Source organism: Mytilus trossulus, chromosome 9 (assembly GCF_036588685.1).
Source record: "Mytilus trossulus isolate FHL-02 chromosome 9, PNRI_Mtr1.1.1.hap1, whole genome shotgun sequence".
In the NCBI taxonomy this organism is placed as follows: domain Eukaryota; kingdom Metazoa; phylum Mollusca; class Bivalvia; order Mytilida; family Mytilidae; genus Mytilus; species Mytilus trossulus.
This window is the reverse complement of record NC_086381.1, coordinates 66605341-66630382: the sequence shown is the minus strand read 5'-3', so window position 1 is coordinate 66630382 and position 25042 is coordinate 66605341. Positions and strand designations below refer to the sequence as shown.

The following is a 25042-nucleotide window of genomic DNA, read 5'->3' as shown; positions in this document are numbered from 1 at the left end:
TTTTTTGTCTTGGTTGTTTTTGCAAACTACATTTTTGAAAGTGCAATATACATTATCTTATTTCGGACTTTAATTGAATGCTGTATGACTAATTTTACATTCATCTAATGTTCATATGAGTATATAAAACTAAAAAGACATAACAAAACGTACGACGATCAAAAATTGAAAGCGGGATGGTAAAAAATAAACAAACCAAACAGACATAAAACATTTTCAAACACTACACACTAACTTAAGATTGTGCAATACAAACCCTTCAGAATCTTTACCTAATTAGTCTTGGTTTAGTATTTAGTAGTGTAGTTACCATAAAGGCAATGAGGAAACTGCTTTACCAAATTTTTACCAAGAAATAAAATTGAAAAAACTGAAGGGCGATTATATGGATTTTATTGTTTTGAGTGACGACGGTCCAAAACAATTGACTATCCTCATATATACCGCATTATAGAGTTAAAGACAAAGTAAAATAACAATTCTAACTTTGTTATGACCAAAGTTAAAACAAATGTCAAGTTTAAGGAACGGACATTTAACATTTAGTGGGAGCCTCAGTGGCCTAGTGGTCTAAGTAGTTCAACTACTGTATCACTAGCATGTTAACAGTGAGGTTGTGAATGTTAAACGTACACGTGTTAGATGCACCCGACTCTAATCGTAATTTAGTGAGGTAGTCAGTTTTCCTGTCGAAGTTCTGTTGTTCTCCGCGGGCTATCCGGCTTCCTTCATCAATAAAAACTTGCCATGCGAAATAGTCAATAGTGCTGAATTTCGCGTTAAACACCAATCAATTAATCAAGTTTCAAAACGATCATTTCGGGGCCTTTTATAGCTGACTATGCGGTATGGGACTTTGCTCATTGTTTAAAGCCGTACGGTTACCTATAGTTGTTAAATTCTGTGTCATTGTGGTCTCTTGTGGAGAGTTGTCTCATCGACAATCATACATTTTGTACCACATCTTCTTTTTTTTATCCTATTGTATAACGACAAAATGAATAAAATGAAAATTTGAACTTTAAAGATAATATAGTGTACCGTTTTGTAGACTAGTCATGATCAGCGTTCCTTTAGGAAATCAATGGATTCCTCTTCATATTTAATTGCTCTTGTTTAAATATCAGGCTAATTACATAGTCACTTTAGTTATATTGTATGCATGCATCTTATTAATTCCTGAACGTATTAGGTTACAAGAAAAACATTTAAAAATCTAAAATCACCAAATGTGTACAACAAACATGTTTTGAACTGAACATGATTCTGTCAGTATGACCTGTTTTGATCTAAATACCGAATGGAATGAAAATTTTATCAAACATAGCTACGTTAAATATGCATTCGAAAATATAAAAATTCCACATATCTGGATATCATGCAACAAATATAATGTTATTATTATGTTTAACGACTGCAAAATATAATCTTTCACGACTATAAACATAAGGAGACATGGTCTTACTTAAAAAAAAAAAGACAACAAACACCAGACAACATATTAATTTATTATTTTTCTACATAGTAATGACTCGAAGAATAGAGTGATGTATAGAAATGTTTTTCTTTAGAATTTTCTTCGTCCTGCAGTTCAAAAAACATTGCCAGGCCAGGGTACAACGATTAATTACGCTATGGGGAGTTACGTATTCTATAACCAGACCCTATCTTAACATACTCTCTTTTTCAGATGCAAATTAAATCGTCCGCCCTCCATTTTGCAAAACTTTACTGGATTTATGAATTTGTTTTCGTTTAGAATTCGATAAACCACGAGAGTTTACTGGGGTAGAGAATTACAGTCATCCTCTCTAACTTCCCCCTTCCGGCAATAACATCAAGCTCAAGGAGGCATCCGATTGGTTGTGTTGGTTGTAATAATACGCACCATTCTGTTCGTTATGTGACTTTGAAAACAATGCCTTGTGTGAGTGTGAAGAACCACATGGACCAGTTGCAACAACTATTCAATTGGTCCTTAAGGGCCAAATGAAAGGCAAAATTTCTTCTAGTAGACAGAGTTGCCTTTCATACATCTCTGACACTTAATTCAACAATGCCAACTGAAAAAGTTAAGATCTAAAGAAATAATGATACACATCACTATCAAACATATAACATAACTAATACATTTTAGCCATACATTTTCCCCTAAAAGACACAGTTCTGATAGTTTACATTCATAAAACTGACAGGGACTATATGTATAGACAACCAATATACGAGTGACCAAACAGGTCGTTTTTGAAAAAAAAATCTCATTTCTTCTTTTTCTATTGAGGCCTTTGATCTTCTCTTCTGTATTTTCTCACTTTATTATATATGAATTATTAAATATTCGAAAGAAACCATCAGATATAAATTCAGGAATTCGATATACCAGATAAAAGATAACCCAAATCCATTGAAATCACTCGTAATATTTCCAATGACTCCAGATTACCTTCGTTATACAAATGAAGATAAATTGTAAGACAAACTAAATAATAATCATAATAAAAAACAACAAATAGTAAGTTTGAATTTTGGCAATTTTTTGTCATGGATTTATTAGGACAGTTCAACTATATATCAACCGGCCTATGAATTTGCATTCATCGACAATGTATCATTAATGTCCAAGATAAAAACATAGAAGGGCAACCATCATATGTTTTCTCCAAATGGCAACTGGGCTACCAGACGCCAACTGTAATAAATTCAGCCATTCAGTAAATCAATACATTCAGATCATATTCTGTCCAATCCATGACGCTTCTTTAACGATATCTGAAATATACAACAGAGAGCAGAAAATATTCTCAAGGGTGGGATAGGGTGGGTTTTGTGTTCCTTCAGTTGAAATCACGCAATGAACAAATCACGAAAAGCATGCAATTTTATACCAAATAAAAGCGGGAAAACCGCTTACGAAATTATGTAGGTAAATAAAAGACGCTCAAGTCCTTCAGAATTAAAGAAAAGATAACTCTAGTTTAGCAGACGATAATCTTAATTTATTAAATTGATTTAATGCTTAATGATTAAATCTTAATAACACCTTAAATGCATGTTTGAAAATATGTAGTGTGCAACAAACAGAATGTGGAATAATTGTCAATGAGACAGCAACCTAGCGACAAAAATAAACAAACGACATGTGCACGCTGAATGGAGAAAAGGAGATGCGAGTTTCCCTCAATGATACAGCATCCCAGCAACTACAAATATATATGAATGATGTATTCACTTCGCTGATGCTACCACTTGGTTTTTGTTTACTTTTCTACTGAGAAAAACTATCCGCAATGAAAAAGCCGGTAGTGATTAAAGTGGCATTAAACACCCGAAAAAAAGCAATACAAATCAGGGTTTATTTCAGACGGGTCCTACATCTTTTTGGTTTGGCAAACAAGAACCGGTTGAACGGATTTTAAATTGACTGAAATCAATGTTTTGCAAAACAAAGATGATACTTGGATAATGACTGATATATTTGTCGCTGGACATGAATCAGCTACATCAAATTCAAATATTTCATCAATACCTTGTAGCATTGATTCATTTGTTGAGAAACATATTGCTAATGTGAGTTATATGCTTGTCAAACACAAGTATATGACTAAAAAGAATAAGTAGACTTAAGAGAAAGGTAGGAAGGGTTAAGCATCAAATAAAGGGCCTGCCTTTATAGGTTGTTGTGTCCATTTATGTGGAGATCTTTAACTTCAAATTTTATATCTAAATTGTTTAAAGTTTAAACTTTTTTTATCTACGATTTTTACGCTGCTTAATTCAACAATGCCAAGTGAAAAAGTTAAGATTTAAAGAAATAATGAAACACATCACTATCAAACAAATAACATAACTAATAAATTGTACCCATACATTTTCCCGTAAAAGACACAGTTCTGATAGTTTTCATCACTATCGGCTTTTTCATTGCGGATAGTTTTTATCAGTAGGAAAGTGAAAAAGAAAACAAGTGGTAGCATCAGCAAAGTGAAAACATCATTCATATATATCTGTAGTCGCTGGGATGCTGTCCATTGAGGGAAACTCGCATCTCCTTTTCTCCATTCAGCGTGCACATGTTGTGTTTATTTTTGTCGCTAGGTTGCTGTCTCATTGACGTGTGTCAGAGATGTATGAAAGGCATAGAATCTTAACATACACAGTCAGTCTAGCACAGCTGTGCTTTTCAACGACATGTGTACTTGGCTATCGAATGATGCATCCAAATAATGACTGCGCGATATATTCTCAGAAATTTTGCAATCCTTGGACATAAACCACACCCTTTTGTAGTAAGAAAAAAAATTCTATATATAAAGGCGTCGTCTGAAAGTTACACATAGTTTGCTTATATAAAGTTTAACTTGTAAACAATTTAAATATAAAGTTTCAAATTAAAGTTTTCAACACAAAAACCTATAAAAGCAGGCCCTATATTTGATGCTTAACCCTTCCTACCTTTCTCTTAAGTCTACTTATTCTTTTTAGTCATATACTTGTGTTTGACAAGCATATAACTCACATTAGCAATATGTTTCTCAACAAATGAATCAATGCTACAAGGCATTGATAAAATATCTGTATTTGATATAGCTGCTTCATGTCCAGCGACAAATATATCAGTCATTATCCAAGAAGAGAGTAACATGTATGTGTTGCAAAACATTGTGTTCAGTCAATTTAAAATTCGTTCAACAGGTTCTTGTTTGCCAAACCAAAAAAAGATGAAGAACACGTCTGAAATAAACCCTGATTTGTATTACTTTTTTTTTGGGGGGGGGGGGGGGGGGGGGGGGTTTAATGCCACTTTCATCACTACCGGTTTTTTCATTGCGGATAGTTTTTATCAGTAGTAAAGTATAAAAAAAACAAGTGGTAGCATCAGCAAAGTGAATACATCATTCATATATATCTGTAGTCGCTGGGATGCTGTCTCATTGAGGGAAAATCGCATCTCCTTTTCTCCATTCAGCGTGCACATGTCGTTTGTTTATTTTTGTCGCTAGGTTGCTTTCTCATTGGAATTGGCAATTATCCCACATTCTGTTTGTTGCACACTACATATTTTCAAACATGCATTTAAGGTGTTATTTCATATATAATAAAGTGAGAAAATACAGAAGAGAATATCAAAGGCCTCAAAAGAAAAAGAAGAAATGCTATTTTTTTTCTAAACATATGTTTGGTCATTCGTATATTGGTTGTCTGTATATATAGTCCCTGTCAGTTTTATGAATGTGAACTATCAGAACTGTGTTATTTAGGGGAAATGTATGGCTAAAATTTATTCACTAGCAAGTCATCACTGATGTTGTGAGCACGGGGCAGGTGAACTCGACCCCAACCTTAATTAGCTAGGATTCCTATAAAAGGTCCGTGGTTCTGTCCGGGCACTCCAGCTTCTTCCATCAAAAAAATGACCACCACAGTTGTGTTGAAAGTGGCATCAAACGACAATCAAGCAATCAATCAATAGATATGAAATATGAGAGTTTTTATACATGATGGAAATGTTCCCATTACAGTTATTTGGATCTTGTTTTTAATATTTATATAAATTTATCTGGTTACATTTATGATTTATTGCATCTCATTCTTGCTTAGGAAGAGTGCGTATTTACCACATATTTAACTGGTTGAGCGCTATCGCACCTATTATAACCTATATGACTTTATCTTAGTTGTATTCAGAATCCATTTAAACCACAGTGACTAATTAATTTATTTAGAAATACACATTGAGGCCAAGTGTTTGTTTGACTCTTTTAGTACAAAATTCATACTGGGCTAATAGAGAACTTTTTTATTCTTACTTGTAACAAGAAAACAAGTTCGGTGATACCATGTTTTCTGTTTATTTTCTTAAAACATATTATGAGACCTACCTTCTCACAATTTATTTCAAAATTCTATCGCATAGAATTTTGGTATGCACACTAATTGGTTTTTTCATGAACAAACTAACCAAATGTAGGCAATTTTCAACGACTTATAGCTTAAAAAATAGCACGGTGATCTATACTTTTTATTATGTTTGTGAAAAAGTATAGTATAATGATTATCTTACTTTTGGCAAATTATAAGTCTTTGAAAATTCTGTCTAAAAAATATACATTATGCATGATCTACCTTAATAGTATAAATTTTCGTAAATGGTGGAACGTTACCTACATTGTAATTGTATAATTTTGTTATATAATTTTATTATATATTTTTGGTTTAGGCAAAATGGTTGTGGTAGACATGCATCCAATTTGCCGTTTCAAAATCTAATGCACACTGGGTATTATTTTCAAAAGTATACACCAAAACGTCGTGATTTGTTGAAAACGTCCAAAACAATGGAAATTCAAACAATGACGAGACCTTATTTTCAGTTTGGGGTACAAACAATGAAATTATCCATGTCCATTGTTTTCATATCGAATACATATGAGTGAACAATTAGGTATGACCCCTCCCCACTATCCAGAGACACATGTAACTACGCGCCCCCTTTTTATTATTTCCTGTGTCCTGAACAATAATAGGATACTATGAATCATCATTTTCATAGATAATCAGATTTGGAGTAAACATTAAGTCAGTACTGTACTTTGATTCAAAAGTAACTGTTCTCAAAGCGCATTATTTTTCATTTCTTTTTGTATAGAGATTATGAATGTTATATTTAGTTTGTTCGACTTATATTAGCGCAACCATAGTGTTTAAAAGGAAATGAATACACGTAATCTTAAAAATACCGAAAATGTCAGAAGGAAGAAACCAATTACCAGTATACTTGTTTATACGATTTGACGTCAGACATAATTGTACTTTTAAGTACATGCACTTCGGAACTCGTTATAAAGGGATTAAAATAATATGCACGTGGCCATCGGATAAGTTTGCATTGAAGATAAATATCTAACAAGGAAAATGTAACCTTATCAATTGATAGCATAACATTGTTTAAAATCCTTTTCCGCGTATTCGGACATTTATATAAAATTGATATTGTTTAGTAATTTAAAACCATAGTCTGTAAACTTGAACGATGGCAAGCGTGAGTATTTTTTTGCAGTAGTATAAAAAATGCTTAATAATTGTATCTTTAAAAAAAGAATTTTATTTTATCTTATTTTTACATTGAGACTGTTTATTCAAAAATCTATTTGCAGCCTTCGTTTCCTTCATGTCGTATTCACATTTTCACGAAGTAAATGCGTCATCAAAAACAAGAAACATTACCGTTAGAATTTAAAAGTTAAAAAAAATTGTTTTTATACATGACACGGTGTAAGTTTTACTCTCTCTCATCATTTTCAATAGGAACATCTTCTTAATTTTATATTGGGCTAGAATTTAATGTTTACTTTAAGTTTATCTTAATATTCGTACAGTCAAATGCTTTCCAATATATGCAAATCTGTGTATAAAAAATGATTCTTGATTTGTGTGTCCGTGAAAACAAGTGAATTCGAATCTTACCCACTGAATATCATAACCATGGAATTTTTCAATATCCTGAGCGAGATCTAACTTTTTTCTTATTAAATTTTGGTCAAAATGAATTAGAAAAAAACATATTGACTTTACAATTTAGAAAAAAAATAATGGCAGTCAAAAATAAGACACAAGAGCACTTTGATACTATTTGGAATGCATTTTCTGAATTATTTTTTAATTTATAACTCAATTCTACAGATATTCATTGTCAAAACTAACATAAATTATTATTGTATCTAATAGCACAATGTATAATGTACTGAAAATCTAACAGGATATGTTTAATCCTTCCTTTTTTATAAAATTCTTTACAATTCTCGAGTGCCACACAGTGGTTCATAAACATTTAAATCTAATTATATTTTCTTCCGTTTTTTTTTCTCCTTGTGAGGAGGGACTTTAGGTAGCACATGTTGACAAGATACATGTATATGAATTTAGATTTATATTGTATATATTAAGATACAACATTGATTTTGTAAAATCTCTACCGCGCAAGCCACACTGCGCACCTTTTTGGAGAATAAGCCGGCAAACGAGCAAAAATAGTATATCGATCAACACAAAACCAGATAATCTGTTTATTGTTCTATTACTGATATTTCCCACCGCTTTTTACCACCACGTCGCTTCTAGGCTGTTTAACCTGACGGAAAAAAGCTTGATAACGTCTCCCCTCACACATTGTAACGTAGCTGATTACTTCTACTCGTGGTGACGTCACTAATGATGCTTTGTATATAGATATAGGAAGATGTAGTGTGAGTGCCAATGAGACAACTCTCCATCCAAATAAAAATTTAAAAAAAAAGAAAGTAAACCATGATACAGTGGAGATCAGTTCTAACCTCTCATTAGAACTGTCAGAATAATCTGTCATAGAACTGTTCTAACCTGTCCTAGAACAGTTCTAGCTAGAACAGTTCTACCCTAGAACTGTTCTAGGTAGAACTGTCAGGATCAGTTCTAGGTAGAACTGACTAAATCAGTTCTAGGTAGAACTGTCAGGATCAGTTCTAGGGTAGAACTGTCTAAAACTGTTCTAGGTAGAACTGACCAAATCAGTTCTAACTGTAGAACTGTCAGCAGAACTGACCAAATCAGTCAGGACTGAAGAACAGTTCTAAATGACGTCACTGCAGGAAGGGCACTTTAGAATTTAGAAGAAAGAATCAGTTCCAATTACTTTACTATATATAATAGCGGATTTTTCTATATTTTTACTGATCAAAATTTACATGTACAAATATCGAAGTGGATAGGAGGTTATCCAACTCATCGGAGAAATATTTTTATAAGATTGCAAATGAAACATCATTATTTACGTTTCTTCGTTCCCCGTTTTTAACAGTCTCTTCATAAATATAACTCGGCATTTAATTCATGGAAATTTAATCTTAATTTACCTTGTTTGCCTTGGATTTACATTCATGATTTAGGATTCTGTTTTGACAAATGTTCAAACGAAAATTGTACAGTGGATGGATTATGGGATTAATGAAATCAGTGTTGTTAAACGTAAAAAAAACTACATGTCATTGTGTATGTACATTTGCATTAGCTCGTTGCCAAACTTATCCATAACGATTATGAATAATATCTGGGAGTCCTGAAAGTCTGAAAAAATATACTCGATCTGAACATAAATGAAATATTTGCCACTGGACGTTAGGCTACAAACAAAACCAATCATTGTCCTTCTTCAAATTATATATTAACAGTATAGTCAGTAATACTATTCCAAGAAGAGAACTTCTCATACATGTACTTTTCATTTTAAAATAAAGTATATGAATCAGTCATGTGAGTGTTGGATTTTGCCGTTAAATAGTTTTGTTTAAAAAAAACCATCATGAACTATACGGACTTAAACAGTCACTTTTGTGACGGTTCAATATTTAATAATATAAGTTTGGATGTAACGGGTCTTCTGACGTTATTTTGTTATCAACACCCATAGACATAAGTTAGGCATGTGAACGTAACAACATCAACGTTTTTTTATGGTTCGCCAAGGTTTAAACATTTTGTTAAAATGAAATTTAGAATTAAATTATAAGAAATGACTGTAATATTTTTTCTGTCTATTAGAAATAACGTAAAAAATGTGGTGCACACTGTTTAAAAACCCGCTACGCACATTTATCAGTGTGCACCAAATTTTTTTATGTTATTTCTTCACAGACAGAAAAAATATTACAGTCATTCCTTAAATAGTAATATTATCGATACAGAGAGGAAATAATGGCGCTCTAAAATGATGTGGATAAAATTTGGTGTCCTCTTTATCATTCAATATCTGTTCTGACTTAAAAATATTATTGGTTTACAATGAAGCCATATATATTTACATGATAAAGAATATATAGATATAGGAAGATCATGAAGATGTGGTGTGAGTGCCAATGAGAAAACTCTCCATCCAAATAACAATTTAAAAATAAGTAAACCATTATAGGTCAATGTACGCCTTTCAACACTGAGCCTTGGCTCACACCAAACAACAAGCTATACAAGGTCCCATATATTCAGTTTTGGTTGATGCGGTCAAATAAATTTGTTATTAAAACGACTCAGTCTGATATATATCGAAACTTCTGAAATTTGTTAACAATTCAATATTTTGAATAAAAAGAGGACACACTGTCATTTGAATTATACAATCCATCGTGATCGGTTGTTGTCTGCTCTATGGTTGGGTTGTTGTTGCCCAGACACATATTTTTGTTCCATGAGTCAGTCTGAGCTATGAAAACTAGCTGATGTTTTGAATAAAAGTAGGAAATGATGGCACTCTCAATCAATGCGAATTTTTTTTGTGGTTGTTGATTTCCAATATATTGCAGTTATTTATAAACTACAATCCCTCTGGACCTAAAATTATAACTGATGTACTGTCCAACTATATAGACTTGCATAAAAAAAAAAAAAATATGGTAATGTTTGGTTGATGCGGTCAACCAATTTATTACGTCGACTCAGTCTGAAGTATGAAAACTACTGATATTTGTTTACGATTCAATACTTTGAATAAAAAGAGGATATATGCTGGCACTATAAATTCATGCGAACAAAATTTTGAGGTCATTGTTTTCCAATATTACTGTAACTTGTATATTATAGTCCCTCTTGACCTAAAATTATAACTGAATTACTGTGCAGCTATATACTAAGCAGATTTGTAGAAAGAAAGAGCAAATAAGGTCAGTTTAGATTGGTGCGGTCAAAATATTTTATTACACGACTCAGTCTGAAGTATGAAAACTACTGATATTTGTTTACGATTCAATACTTTGAATAAAAAGAGGTCATGCTAGCACTTTAAATTCATGTGAACAAAATTTTGAGGTCATTGTTTTTCCAATATTGCTGTAACTTGTATATTACAGTCCCTCTTGACCTAAATTTATAACTGAATTACTGTGCAGCTATATAGATTTGCAGGAAGAAAGAGCAAATAAGGTCAGTTTAGATTGATGCGGTCAAAAGATTTTTGTATAACAGGTCCGTCTAAGGTATGAAAACTACTTGTAAAAAGATATCACATTTGTTTACAATTCAATATTTTAAATAAAAAGAGGACATGCTAGTACTATCATAAATTGAGTGCAAATAAAATTTTGAAATCATTAATGTTTTCCAATATAATTGGTATCCTTGCCTAAAGATAATCTGGATTCCTACAGTTTGCAGCTAAATGTATATAGATTTATATGATGAAATCAAATATGATCAGTTTAAGTTGATAGTGGATCAATGGCAGATCCAGAGCGGTGGGGGACCCCTTTTTTGACGATCAATGCATTTGAATGAGGACATTTAGTTGGACCCCCCCCCCTTTTAAAACTGCTGGTTCCGTCCCTGGTGGTTTGGGCCAGAATAACATTTTACACAAAGATTAAGGTCAGATAATTTTTTTTATGTAAAATGAGCCATCCTGACTCCCCAAATGACAAATGTAAAACAATTGAAATAAAAATGCCCCCCCCCCCCGGCCCCTTTTTCCCAATATTAACGGCTTAATCTATGTTCAAAAATGAAAGAAAAACAAATAATTTATGTAACACATCAACAAAAGAAAATCACTGAATAACAGGCTCCAGACATGGAACAGTCACATACATGCAGAATATGACGGGGTTAAACATGTTCTCTTGCCGACGAAAAATTTGAAATAAAACCGGCAAAATAGCAAAACTCTTTATAATATTAATCGCCATTTTGCCGAAGCCTTTATATTTAGACAAAGAGTTCTTAAAACATATAAATCAATTCTAGACGTAGAATTTATAAATCAATATTTGCCGTCGGATTTAAAAATCAATTCTAGCCGTAGAATTTATAAATCAATTCTAGCCGTAGAATTTATAAATCAATTCTAGCCGTAGATTTTATAAATCAATTCTAGCCGTAGAATTTGTAATCAGAACTGTTCTAGAAGTAGAACTGACTAAAACTGTTCTAGAGTAGAACTGTCAGGATCAGTTCTAGGTAGAACTGTCCAAATCAGTTCTAGGGTAGAACTGTCAGGATCAGTTCTAGGTAGAACTGTCCAAATCAGTTCTAGGTAGAACTGACCAAATCAGTTCTAGCTAGAACAGTTCTAACCTAGAACTGACTAAAAGGTGTCAGGCTGACAGTTCTACGTACTGTCCTAGAACAGTTCTCCTGACAGATTCTGACAGATTTAATGAGAGGTTAGAAGTGATCTCCACTGTACATGTACATTGAAGGTCAATGTACGGCCTTCAACACAGAGCCTTGGCTGACACCGAACAACAAGCTATAAAGGGCCCCAAAATTACTAGTGTAAAACCATTCAAACGGGAAAACCAACGGTCTAATCTATATAAACAAAACGAGAAACGAGAAACACGTATATATTACATAAACAAACGACAACTACTGTACATCAGATTCCTGACTTAGGACAGGTGCAAATGTCTATATTGCTTATGTCACAAAGCCGTGGTACAAACAATGAAGGGATGTATAGGCGAAGGGAATGACGATAAGAGTTGATATCATTCCCTCTTCTTGTGACTGCTAGAAGCGATATGCATGGTTATTTCTAGTAACCCCACAATGATATTCTTTGGACTTATCCATTCGGGCAGGAAAACCCTTGCTACGGATAGGTGTCCGATTGGTTGTTTGAATTGTTTTAAATTTTGTCATGCCGGATAAGTTTAAAGAGCACTGTAAAACAATATGTATGGAAGGCCGTACGATGAGATTCAGTTGCTTAAATTCTCGTCAATTATACTGTCTGATAGATACTTGTCTCTTTAACCATCGGATCGATATCACATCTATGGCAAATATTTTTGCCCCTTATTAACTTATTAATCTCTGCATGATTTGCCCGTGAGTTTCATATTTATTCCATTGTCAAGAAACTTCATATAGTTTATAATATATGTTATTCAACAATAGGATTATTAGTTTAACGCAGCCCTAATACTACCACAACGGCATATGTGTCATCATGGTTGGTGACGTCGTCCTGTTCATATAAATTACATGATCTATATTCGGTCAGGATTAATATTTCCAATACGGACTGGCAATGAATCCTGAATTACATGTAAACATATATTGTGCATGGAATTCAGGATTCATTGCCAGTCCGTATTGGAAATACATGTACTGGCCCTATATTCACATCATTGCCAGTCCTTATTGGAAATATTGGCCCTATATTCGCATCATTGCCCGTATGTATTGGAAATAATGGCCCCATATTCACATTTGATATATGCAATACAGCATTCAGAACAAGTTTGTATTAAAAAAGTTGGATTATTTAATAAAAGCGTTATAAACTGGCTATTTCTGTATTTGCACTGGTATAGATTCTCGGGCAGCTGTATTAGCCCTCGACCCTACGGGTCTCGAGACCAATACAGCAAACACTTAATCTATACCAGTGCCAATACAGAAACAGCCAGTTAATAACACAATATTATATTATAACATTATGTAAGGATATCTTACTAAGATAATGCGATATATTATTAATGAAGTATTTATATATGAGGTATTTCAATAAATTTATACGCTTGAAGTCTTGAAATTGAAGAATAATAAAAAAAAAAAAAAAGGTTGCATAGGCATTTATTTGAATAGTAAAGAAAAAGCGGTACGTTTGGTTGAATCAATACTCGATAATACTGACTAATATACGATGATTGGAGGTTAAGATAGGTTCTCAACAAATGTATATGCAATATATCAAGTTTACATTTTCAAGAATGTTAGATAAGTAATGAATAGATTCATCAAATTCAAACACGAAGAAGTATCGTAGTTTTAGAAAAAAAAAAACTTTTGCAATTACATGTGTTGTATCATTTTGGAGTTCGATTGTCTTATATATATTTTTTAGTAAAACACATTAACGAAATGTGGTTTACAGAGTTAAATCCCTTCTAAGATAAGGAAGTTCCTGTCGGCCACAATAAATTAACACATTCTCAATTATTGTTAGAGGAGATTGATTATGGGAATGGCGAAACTGAGGGGTCGGAAACCTAAGAAAAGGGATGAGTGGAAAAAGGCATATCCGTAGAAACAATTAAGCGACTTTGGTCCCGGGACACAGTAATCGTTCTTTGTCTTTCGTTGTCTACAGTCCCTAGTGTGAGCAGTGTAATACCCGCATTTTTTTCATACATCTTCCCCCATTTATTTATTTATATTTAATGCATAAAATTGTAAGAGTGGGGAGAATTTATATACAAATAAACAAATATTGGGTCTTAAATTTTAAGATAAAGTACCGTTTTGATCCAGTTTGAAAGGTCAAAAATCAGTATGCCTGAAGCTGTTAAACTTAATAACTGACCCCTTTAGAATAAAATTATCCATATTTTGAGTTAGAGCTGTTAAACAAACGTGTTTGAACACGAATTCCTAAGGGTTAATAATATTGTGTAACTTTTCTATAATTTCTTATTATTTGTCCACAAGTAGTATACATTGTAACATTGAGAATGGAAATGGTGAATGTGTCAAATAGACAATAACCCAATCATAGAGTTTACAAGAGATGAAGGCCACCAATGGGTCTTCAATGCAGTGAGAAACTTCCGCACTCGGAGGAGTCCTTCAGCTGGCCCCTAAACAAATATAGCTGTTACCATTTCATTGATGGTCGACGTCATATTAAACTCCGAATTTTACAGAAAAAACTTAAATTAAAAATCATATAATACTAACAATGACAAGAGGCTCCTGACTTAGGACAGGTGCAAAATGCGCAGGGATTAAACATGTTTTTTGAGATTTCACCCCCTTTTATACCTCTAGCCAATGTAGAAAAAACAAACGCACAACAAAACGCATAGTAAAACTCAGTTTAAGAGAAATCCGATTCCGATGCCAGAATAGTTAACAAAAGAAACTAAACAAAATGACAATGATTCTTAAATAAACAAAGGACTACTGGCAGTTACTGACACGCAATCAGCTCCAGACCTAAATTAAACTGATTGAAAAATTATGTCTTCATCATATGAAGTATACCAAACTCCCCGGCAGTTCCAGTTCCGATCCGCATACGAGCCCGAATACTACTCTACACTAATGGAGTAAAAGAAAATAGTTCCAGAACGGAAACGATCACTGTTTGGAGTTTGGAAGTAAACTTCACTGTAGAAGTCTTTTTTTGGATAGAGCCGGTGCGAATTTGTTTTATTTGCGTTATTTGTCTAAAAGAAGTGCAATACGACATAACTGTATTCTCAGGCCTTTTCATTTTGGAGTACATGTAAGGCAGGAAGTGGGAGTAAGAGAATTACGTTTTAGGGGAATACAGTGGCGGGTAGTGGGAGTAGTTGGTAGGGAAATGGGAAATATGCTCTCCCCTGTCTAATCCCTCTGGTCAGTCGCATCAACTAAATTTGGTAGAGGACAAAATATTTTTTAATTATGCATGTTGATATGCAGTCTTTATATTAGTTTATGGATGAACGTAATGGGAACAAATACATACGTTAATACACATATGAAATAAACCCATGCCGGGGTATAATGAATTCCTTAATCGTACACGGGTAAAATAGTTAGAACTGATAGTGCTTATGTTGACATACATGTGGTATATATAGTGGCCTCGAACATCACTGAAAAGACTTTTATTGTCAAAATGCGCATCCAGTGCAGTAAGATTGGTACCTTTAATGTTATAACAGTTCATTCTTTGGACTTATTCATGGTACTTTTGATCTTAACTAAGTGAATTGAAATGACAGTATTTTAATGGCACTGAGCATAGAGTACTTAAGATTTGAAATTAGTGAGGAAGAGTGTAAAATTCTACACAATAATAAAATTCCTTTAAATATTATATATTATTACAAAATAGAAAAAGTCGCTCCGAAAACTTTATCATTATGATATTTTATCTTGACCGATTTTCGTAAATTGCACGAAGTTTTTCACTGCCAGTCTATTAGCAATTATAATGTTATTTTACGTATTTCTTATCATTATTTTCCAACAGGTACTTAGCTTATGGAACTGTATAGCAATTTTGTTCGTCTGCTCAAAATTCCTACAGAGCACAGGAAAGGCATGTGAGTACATTATTTGAAATAAGTACAATACCTAAAATTAGTGCATATTGATTTAAAATTAGTACAATTTGCGAGTATGGTCTCAAGTAAAACAATGATAGTCCATCGGAAGGGGACGATAAATCATGGCTGACCATAGTTAAGAGTGAGCTATATCTCTTGCACGTTAAAGACACCCTTGAAGATTTCGAAAAAAAGCAGGCTAATGCCGCTACAAGGCATCACTCGCACCCGAAAAGTGGAAAGGGATTGATATAAGTTGCAAAACTTGTTTTATTTCCCAATCCAGTATAAATAAACATGTTAAAATGAAAAAAAAAATTAGCAAATATTAACTTAAATTGAGTACATTAGGTGTTGTCTATTTTTCTCTCCTCAACACATTCATGGACAACAGAACAGATAATCGTGATATTTTATAATCCAAATTATTTATTTAGATAACAAAAGATCGAAAGTATTGTTTTTTTTTACAAATGCAATTATTTTGGATTTAGCATGTATAAGTTAGGACAATGTTTGTGTTTAGCATATTAAACAAATTCAGGGAAAATAAAATAAATCAAACACCTAATATAGTGTCTCTAGACTTTCGTGACATTCGAGATCAAATTTTCACAGTTTAAGAGGCTGTCCAAGTAAATATCAGGCAAATCCTATGATATGGGTGGCACAACATAATTCTTTTCCCACTTAATTTTTGGTTCCAATGCAATGTTTATATCATACAAAGGATATATATGTCAAAGATATTTTTGAATCAACAATGGATGGCTCAGAAAATGATTTTAAAGTTCACTAACAATGCAACAAAATTTTGTACAAAATGAAGAGTTATCTCCCCTTTTCAATGAATTTTCAGTGCTTTCTATGTATTTTTTTTCTCTTTATTTGTTGCAAATAATATAAAAACACAATATTACTTTGAAAAAGAATGAATTTGTGATATGAAATAGATGAAAAAATTTTGAAAACAAAATATATCATGTGCCATCCACTGCCTGGGTTTTCCATGGACACCCTCTTAATTCTTTTCACATTTTCGGTCCTTACATATAACGGTAAACTATCTCATATGTTCATGCTTTCAATCAATAAATTTTATAAAACCAAAAACTGAAAGAAAATATTTTCCAGTCGTTTTTTAAAATTAGTTTTTATCAATATGTTTTAAACGATATGGGGCGTGCTGCAAGTTTCCTATAACAATACATGGCTAAGTAAAGTTTTTCAATATTTTTAATTGATGTATCGGAAATTGGGTTTGTCAAGATAAAGGTATTAAGACGAAATAACTTAACATTGAATTGCAACCTCTCCCTTTTTGTTATCGTTTCCTAACGATGTATTGTAAAGAAAAGTAGTTATAGAATAAAATAATTAAGACATAATCAACACTAAATTTATCAAGTTTCCTGTGTTAGTTCCTCTTCCGTTAATCAGGAAAGAATCCTATGTAAATAAAATAAATAATTCAATTAAGTATCAACACATTTTGGAGAATTATTGGTTTGCCCAGTTCTTTTTCTTCTTATTCCTCTTCCGCCATTCTCACAAAATGGTTCTTTTCAAAACCAATGTTGCTAATATTTTTGTTGTTTGTAATAGATTTATGTGATTTGGTCTCTAGCATATCTGTTCGGGGTTATTAACATTAAATGATATTTTGTTTTACAAACTAGCAATATTCGGAATAATCATGTAATAATCTGCTACACAAAGATATAATGGAAAAATTTTGACTGCATCTTTAGACTAGCCATTATAATTGTTGGTTAATCATGACACCTGAATGCATCAATATTCAACTGGATAGCTTTAAAAAAAATCCCACCACTGATAGTTTGGTTATCAGGACAAATATTCCCTGTGTTATTGTTCCGGATAGCCGTACAAATACTAACAACACTATTATATTGGCTAGCAGAAGAAATAGTTGGAAAATTATGAACTATTTTCAAGACCCAAAATTAATACTTATTCACTTCTCTGCTACATCAAAACTAGAACATGTCAAATTGATTTCTTTTGCTGTTTCAAAATAAACCATACCCAATAAGATGGCTATATATTTTATATAAAATTTGTTTAGCAATATGGAAATTATTTTATCTAGCAGTTTATTTTTAGACTTTAGCAGTTGTTAAAGAATAACAAATGATTAAAGCCATGTGCGGTCAAATAGCTACATTGTGTTTGCGACAATACATTGTATAATATTTACCATTATATTAGTATCGTCATGTCTTAATCATAAACAAAACATATGTTTAGTACATATTTGTGTTTATCATAAACATAAGATAAATTTGGTATCGCCATGCCTAAATCATAAACATAGAACATATTAAATATCGTCATGTCTTAATCATAAACATAGCACAAATTTAGTATCGCCATGTCTTAATCATAAACATAGCACACGTTTAGTATCGTCATGTCTTAATCATATTAAATAAAACACATGTTAAGTACATTTTTGTGTTTATCATAAACATAAGATAAGTTTTGTATCCCATGTCTAAATCATAATTATAGCACAAATTTAGTATCGCCATGTCTTATTCATAAAGATACCACACATTAAGTATAGCCATGTCTTAATCATAAACATAGCACACATTTAGTATAGCCATGTCGTAAACATTACATACGTTTAGTATCATCAGGGTTTAATCATTAAAAATAACATAAATGTTGTAACGTCATGTGTCAATTATAAACATATTAAGATAAGTTTGGTACTGTCATGTCCTTATTATAAACATTACATGAGATTTGTATCGTCATGTCCTAATCATAAACATAACATAAAGTCAGTACAGTCTTGTGATATTCATAAACATGACATAAGTTTAATACATTTGTGTGTTAATCATAAACACAACATAAGTATCCATCATATCTTTAGATTTTAAAATATTACGATGAATATCGTCATACCAGAATCATGAACATAACATAATGATTAAATTTTGGATGTAACGCGTCTTCTGATTGGCTGACGTCGTTTTTGTTTATCATATCATAGACACAATTGTGTCATGTGACCATGACGTCATCAACGTTTTTTTATGAATAACGCCGGTTTAAAAAAATTGAATTTAGAATTAAGTTATAAGAAATAACTGTAATATTTTTGTCAGTTTATTCGAGATAACATAAAAAATGTGGTGCATACTGTCAAATAACCCGCTACGCGCGTTATTCAGTGTGCACCACATTAATTATGTTATAAATGTCCTCATAGATGGAAAAAATATTACAGTCATTCCTTAATTGTGAATAGTAGCATATCCTAGTCATAAACATAACGTAAGTTTATAATCGTCACGTATTAATCAATAACATAACATAGGTTTTTTTATTTCCATGTTTTTATCATACACATAACATAAACAAATTATTTTTAAATCATAAACTTACTATAAGTTACGCGATGTCATGTCTGATTCATACACATGGCATACATTAAGTATTTGCATGTCTCAATAATAAACATGATACGATATTTATAGTTGCTTAATTCTATTATTTTTATCATACAGTGAGCACAAAATCTTATCAAACTACTACAACACATACAGCAGATCTGAATGGAATGTCAACCCGACCTACGACTACTTTCAAGGAGGGAATAGATAAAATATCAAAGAAGGGGAAGACAGAGTCACCATTGTCCAGTGTAAATACACCAAACGTTTATTCATTAGAAAATGCACATGTAAGTGACAAAGTATTTATCCCACTAGCGCCTCATCAGCACCATAGTAATGCCAAACACGGAGAGAATAATAATACAACAATATCAACAGCTCGTACAACGTATTCCAAAAGTCATCCTTACAATAAAAACAAATCTACAATCAGTGAAAGGTCCACAATGTCCAAAACTGATCTTAAGTCGACATCAACATTAAAAGATATCAAGCCCGCAATCTCAACAACCGATCTACACGCTCTCAACAAACTAAATGGGATAACGACGCCCTTTTGGAAGGATGACTCGTTACGAAAAACTAACATCGTGCCAACTCAGGACCCGTTTGTTGCACAACCAAATATGACTGTTACAGATTTGAAGCCACAAAAGAACAAAAATGAACAAAGTGTTAGTACAACTATCCAAGCAACCAACATTGAAACTACGACAAAACCAAAAATGACAGAATCGACTAAACTTGGAGTAACCAGTACATTATTAGAAACTGTCACATTTTCTGGTGAAAGGTCAAGTATTAAATCTAAAGACACGTTTGTAAGAAACCCGAACGACGCTGCGATTAATACGCCTTCCACTAATAGTAACAACCCTATTGAGACGACAAGATATTCGAATATGGAATCATTTAGCGATCTTCCAACAAAGAAGTCCATGGGAGTTACTACAAACTTTGAAGAAGCACCAGATGATTCAAGTGTTCCATTTTTGGAACAAGATAGAAAAGTAAAAAATGAAGAAAATGAAGAAAGCTTTAAGCAAACTACACTCGAAATAAACAAAGAAATTCAAACTAAATCGGAAATAACAAAATCATCTCTACTACCAAGTACATTACCCAAACAAGTCACGTCTTCTGGAGAAAAGAGAAATTTTAAAACTACAGCAACGTTAGTAATAAATAAGAACGATGATACGAGTACTATGCTTTCCAGTTACAACACCACACCTATGGGGACGACGCATAATGTATTTTTGAGCGACACCAAACCATCCATGGGAGAAACAACAAGTTTTGAACACACACAGCACGAAACAAGTGTTTCATTTTTAGAGCAAAATACTAAAAATAAAATATCCGGCAATGAAGAAATCATTGATCAAACTACATTCAAAACAAACGTCGAACTATTGAATAGATCGGAAATGAAACAATCAACTGAACTTCCAAATATATCATACGAACACTTCACGTCTTCTGGAGAAATGGGTAATTTAAAAATTTCCGGCTTTTTAGGAAGAAACAAGAACGATGACACTAGTAATAGTCCTTCCAAAAGTAAAACGACACCAATGGGAACGAATATTGAATTATTTAGCGACACCAAGACACCTATAAGAGTAACAACAAGCTTGGAACATACACAAGCAAACAAGATTATTCCATTTTTAGAGCAAAATACTGAAATTCAAAAAAACGAAAATGAAGAAAGCTTGGAGCAAACTACATTCGAAACAAACGTTGAAACTCGGACTAGAATAGAAATCAAACAATCAATTTTTACTCCAAATAAGCCATACGAACATTTTACGTCTTCTGAGAAATTGGGAAATTTCAAATTTACCGCCACGTTAGGAAGAAACAAGAACGATGACACTAGTATTAGTCCTTCCAATAGTAAAACGACACCAATGGGAACGAATATTGAATTATTTAGCGACACCAAGACACCTATAAGAGTTACAACAAGCTTGGAACATACACAAACAAACACGATTATTCCATTTTTAGAGCAAAATACTGAAATTCAAAAATCCGAAAATGAAGAAAGCTTGGAGCAAACTACATTCGGAACAAACGTTGAAACTCAGACTAGATTAGAAATCAAACAATCAACTGTTACTCAAAATAAGCCATACGAACATTTTACGTCTTCTGAAAAATTGGGAAATTTCAAATTTACCGCCACGTTAGGAAGACACAAGAACGATGACACTAGTAATAGTTCTTCCAACAGTAACACAACACCTATAGGGACGAAAAATGAACTATTGAGAGACACCAAAACCTCCATGGGATTTACAACAAACTTTGAACACACACAAGACGATACAGGTGTTCAATTTTTGGAGCAGAAAACGGAAATTGAAAAATATAGAGATAAAGAAAAGTTTGGTACTACCACTCTCGAAACAAGCCACAAAACTAAGACTTTATCAGAAATAAAACAATCAACTCTACTACACAGTATACTATCCGAACATTTTACATCTCCTGGAGAAAATGAATATTTGGAAACCTCAAGCGCGTTAGAGATACAGAGGAAATATGCTACGACTAGTCTTCCTTCCATAAATGACATAACGCCAGACTATACAACTTTCAATGCTACAAATGATAAAATATCAGTTACAAATGAGGATTTACGTTCTTCTGGCGTTGATGATGATTTTAATTCATCCGGTGATATAGATTACGTCACAACTGCACAAACGTCAATTGTAAATTGGAATGTCAAATTATCTAACGAAGAAATAAAATCTAAAAGAAAGAACAGTACACCTATCAGAAGTATCAATTCAAATGTCGCTACTACTACCGAAGAATTCAATACTATATTTGTAGGGGAAAATGGTAATTCTAATACTGCATCTCGATTTTTCTCTAATCCTGCAGTTAGTCGGTCAAAATCAGTTATTACCTCTACTCTTTCGTCAACGCTTTCAAATCCGAAGCCAACACATATTATTTCCTTACCAATTACTAGTATACCAACAACTGGAACCGGTGTCAGACGTACTCTTAAGAAACATAACGTTTCACACTTTAATATACAATTTGAAGTCAAACAGGAAAAAACAATTATTACAACTCTTGCATCTAGCACTAAAGCAACTGAATTGGCTCCTAAACTTGGTTCTTCAAATGCTTTATCGCTTTCTGCTATCAAATACTATATATATATCCTTATCATTTTCATTATGAATATTTTTATTACATAAATAGTTTGATGAACAATTTTTCAAGTCGTCGTTTAATCATTCATGTACATATTATATATAACAAAAGTACATCATTCGTACACACAAGTCAACAGGTTCATGTATTTCACATCCAATTTTCTATGGTTGATTGTTTACAAAGCAAAAATAGTCGGCATTCACCTCAAAGTTAACCAAACCTTTAAACAGACTTATCGAGATGGGATTTAGTTACGATACCGCTGTCCAGTCATCAAAATGGCATCATTTGGTGTTAATATCGATTCACTCATCATGCTCCTAGAGTCTGTGCACCCGGAATACACATTTGTCTAAAACAAGTTTTTGATATGACACGGGTTATGTTCTTCTCGTATAACGTAGGATGGTATGATACTTAACTCCATATAGGGATGTTTTGTGCATTATTTTCATACGATGACGGCATAATCGTCCAATCAGTTTGAGGTCTGAAGCTGGCAAATCAGTACATGTAACTAGGTGATAGATTTTCTCGCTGGGTTATAGAACCACCAGTCACCTTCAGCTGTTTATGCTCACCAACAGGTCTATAATGTAGCGAGAGGCGTCCTTCAGCTGGCCCCTAAACCAATATATACTAGTTCAGTGATAATGAACGCCATACTAATTTCCAAATTGTACACAAGAAACTAAAATTAAAATAATACAAGACTAACAAAGACCAGAGGCTCCTGACTTGGGACAGTCGAAAACATGCGGTGGGGTTAAACATGTTTGTGAGATCTCAACCATCCCCCTTTACCTCTAGCCAATGTAGAAAAGTAAACACATAACAATACGCACATTAAAATTCAGTTCAAGAGAAGTCCGAGTCTGATGTCAGAAGATGTAACCAAAGAAAATAAACAAAATGACAATAATACATAAATAACAACAGACTACTAGCAGTTAACTGACATGCAAGCTTCAGACTTCAATTAAACTGACTGAAAAATTATGATTTCATAATTCCCCATTTCCATTCTCAATTTTACTGCAATTTTTTATTACCTCTATGACTGCTATATCTATATGATTCATTTAAGCAAAACACGTAGACACAAATATGTTGTTATTTTTTATATTGCGGGTCTCTACCAAAAAAAGTGTATGGAGGTGTGCATATGTAAAACGAGACGAAATAAATCATTAATGCATGATATGAAAACAAAAACGTTTAATCCCGCTGCAAATGTTTGCACCTGTCCTAAGTCAGGAATCTGATGTACAGTAGTTGTAGTTTGTTTATGTAATATATACGTGTTTCTCGTTTCTCGTTTTGTTTATATAGATTAGACCGTTGGTTTTCCCGTTTGAATGGTTTTACACTAGTAATTTTGGGGCCCTTTATAGCTTGTTGTTCGGTGTGAGCCAAGGCTCCGTGTTGAAGGCCGTACTTTAACCTATAATGGTTTAATTTTTAAATTGTTATTTGGATGGAGAGTTGTCTCATTGGCACTCACACCACATCTTCCTATATCTAAAATCTAAAGTGTTTGATCATTAAAAATGTATAACTCTGACATAACGTAAACTTTTGAATTTTTGGAAAAGTAGGGCTTTTCTACCTCAGGATTTTGTTAACCTAGCTGTATTTGGGAAAACGTTCAGGAAGTTTGGTCCTCAATGCTCTTCAATTTTGTACTTTTTTTTTGCCTTTTTAATTTTTTTAGACTCGAGCGTCAATGACGTTTCTTTTTCAAACGAAACTCGCGCCTGGTGAGAAAGGTACCAACCGTTAGACTGATTCTGTTCTGTTCTTTTTTATAATTTGATATGGAACCACAACACTAGGTTCAACCTAACCTTGTTTTCTTAAAATGTACTGTACCAATTAAGGAATATGGCAGTTGTTATCTAATAGTTCGTTTCTATGTATGTATGTTATTGTTATTGCACTTCATTTTTTCTGTTGTTCTGTTGTTCTGTCGTTTTTCTTGTATAGTTAATGTGTTTCCCTCAGTTTTAGTTTGTAACCAAGATTTTTTCTCTCTCAATATATACAAAGGTATTTTAGTGTTACCTTTATCTCATGTTTATTTGGATATATACAAAATATCATCAGCTTGTTGCGTATAAAATTGAGAAGACAAAAAGAATCTATTATTTTTTTATTGTGAACAGCATGCCTCATTTAGATATATGTGTAGCAATATAGTTGAAAAAAGACAGACTTTTCTGATATAATTTTTTTTCTCAGAAAACACGAGCAAAAGATCTACTTTAAATGCAAACTGAAATTAAGAATTTAGTGTTCATCTCTCGATGTGAATTAAAATTTAGAAGTGCAAAACTGTTCTTGAATATCAGCGAGACA

The 25042-nt window shown here is 32.8% G+C and overlaps 1 protein-coding gene across 1 annotated transcript; it reads left to right on the top strand.

Annotated features, from left to right (window-relative positions):
• Positions 1–6911: 6911 nt before the first annotated feature.
• On the top strand, positions 6912–23283 carry LOC134683274 (uncharacterized). Its single transcript, XM_063542465.1, has 3 exons — positions 6912–7039; positions 15989–16061; positions 19610–23283. Exons 1-3 carry the CDS (start codon positions 7031–7033, stop codon positions 22723–22725), a joined length of 3198 nt encoding a protein of 1065 aa, XP_063398535.1. The 5' UTR covers positions 6912–7030; the 3' UTR covers positions 22726–23283.
• Positions 23284–25042: the final 1759 nt, after the last annotated feature.

Excerpts from the sequence above, each read along its gene's own strand:
- LOC134683274 (XM_063542465.1), top strand. Across the intron at positions 16,062-19,609 it reads ACAGAGCACAGGAAAGGCAT|TGAGCACAAAATCTTATCAA; the intron begins GTGAGTACATTA and ends TTTATCATACAG.